The 1,970-nt window shown below is 38.7% G+C and overlaps 1 protein-coding gene across 2 annotated transcripts in view; it reads right to left on the bottom strand.

Moving 5' to 3' along the window:
• The window catches only part of st3gal3a (ST3 beta-galactoside alpha-2,3-sialyltransferase 3a), a 33,296-nt gene that overhangs the window by 22,086 nt on the left and 9,240 nt on the right, over positions 1 to 1,970 (bottom strand). For both annotated transcript variants that reach the window (XM_035652919.1, XM_035652920.1), the window contains exons 3-4: positions 1,509 to 1,551; positions 1,242 to 1,334 (exon numbers count right to left, since the gene is read on the bottom strand). In XM_035652919.1, coding sequence (XP_035508812.1) covers positions 1,242 to 1,334; positions 1,509 to 1,551 — 136 coding nt within the window. The remainder of the gene's footprint in view (positions 1 to 1,241; positions 1,335 to 1,508; positions 1,552 to 1,970) is intronic.

Below are 1,970 nucleotides of genomic sequence, written 5' to 3'. Positions count from 1 at the left end.
ATGGTTCAGGAGGTTTCTACTGGGAGCCCTAATATCCACAGAGATCTCCTCTTCTCCAAAACAAACTAACTCACTGATTAAAAAGCAGCGCCACCTTAAAAATCACTGTTTCTCCCACTCTGTTGGACAGACAAAGGACGCAGAGCTGCTCTACGTTGCTCAGCCTGTTTTCGATAACGGTTCAGATCCAGCCGTCCGTGGACTAAAAATACCAATGCATCCAGTTTCAAAATCGGTAGAGTAAACAGCACCAAGGCTTCAGACTGGATAAAAACTCATACACATCTTACAATAATTTATTGTGTCATTGTGAGGGGAAATTAGAGTGGAAACAACTAATGTAGCATCACCCATAGGTACACTAGCATGCTACTGTAGGCACAGCTCAATGTTGAGACAGGCTTGTGCAGGTTATGTCTGCCCTCAAGATAACAACATTTAGTTAGTTCAGTTAACCTATATGCCATCCACTAAGTGCTTCCACAACACATTAGTATGTGATTAATCCCTTTGGATATATTTGTCATTTACATTTTAGCCATCCAAACTATATAGGATGCTACCCAACAGTTTTACTTTTGGGGTGGCAACGCAAAAACATGTAAATTCCACAGAGTGACCCTGATGACCCCTGGTGGGTTGGCGAGTTCAGGACTTTCTTCCTATGAGGCAATAGTGTTTAACACTGTCCCACTGCGGCTGTGGTCCAAAGGCAGAGTGGGTCGTCCACTATCGAAGGTTGTATGGTCGATCCCCTGCTCCTCCTGCCACATGTCGAAGTATTCTTGAGCAAGATACTGAACCCCAAATAAAAACACCTTTCAGTGACAACTTTTTTATATTTTCTTGTATATTTAGTGCTTTTACATCTGACGTGTCAATGCATTTTAAAATAAAGTATTAGTGTTAGTAACTTTGTTGCCCTACAAACATATTGTGTAATTTGTGGGTACCTAACATAAAACTGTAAAGGCATGGAATTCACAAGGTAGACAAAATCAAATAATTCACCCAAATAGCTTTAAAAAAAAGTCTCTAATGTATTCATAAATGTTATTCAGAACTTCAGAATATCAATAATAGCACCAACCCATATTCTCATTTTGAAACCTTGCCTTACATTACTGATATCATGTATTTGCATGGGTCAGGGTCACACTGATCACAACGTATCTGACAATTATGTTTCATGTCTATGAGAATATTTCAAATGTGTAGAAACATATGGTAAGTATTCTTACTTTGGATAAATGGCAGTCATCTTGGCAGCAGCAAAACCAGGCTTACAGGCTCCCTCACTGAGATTCCCATACTTGTACACCAGCTCCAAAGGCCTGGAGACATGGAGTCGAGCAGTGATTAAATATTCACAGATAAATTATACATTATACAGTACATATTACTGCAATAATGGTAGGAACAATTCTACAGTGTTGGTCCATGCAACTTAACCAAACAAACCCCCAAGCCAAAAGACTAATTTAAAAAAAAGTTAAATGTATACTCACAGACTACCATCCAGCTTCAGGAGGAACCCTTGCTTGTCATACACTAGACAAAGAAAATGGATGTAAATCTGATGACAATAAATGATATGCCTTAACATTTAGAATATCAGTGAGTCATTTTTAGGACATTGAAGTCATTTAATTACAAATCTTTTTGTACTGGCACTTCTGTTAACTCAGTCTGGTCATGCTGCGCAAATAATATAGGAATAATTTATTTAAAAACATTGGCTTTGAAACAAATACTGCTATGAACATAATCCAGGGTTTTGCAGGATTGTCCAATATTAACACTGTTAGTTTGACAAATAGGTTGAACTTGAAAGCCTGATAACACTGTTAGAAAGACACAATTTGTGTGAGTGAAGGAGGGGGGAGCTTGTTTGGGTACAGGTTATTAATGGTCAGCACATACCAGAGGGGGTGCGAGCTGAACGTTAACGTTAGCTCAGCTTGTTTGTC

The sequence above is a fragment of the Morone saxatilis genome, unplaced genomic scaffold (assembly GCF_004916995.1).
Source record: "Morone saxatilis isolate NCDOM2014 unplaced genomic scaffold, NCSU_SB_2.0 Contig12, whole genome shotgun sequence".
Lineage (NCBI taxonomy): Eukaryota > Metazoa > Chordata > Actinopteri > Moronidae > Morone > Morone saxatilis.
The sequence above is the reverse complement of the archived record's forward strand: the minus strand, read 5'-3'. Positions and strand labels throughout refer to the sequence as shown.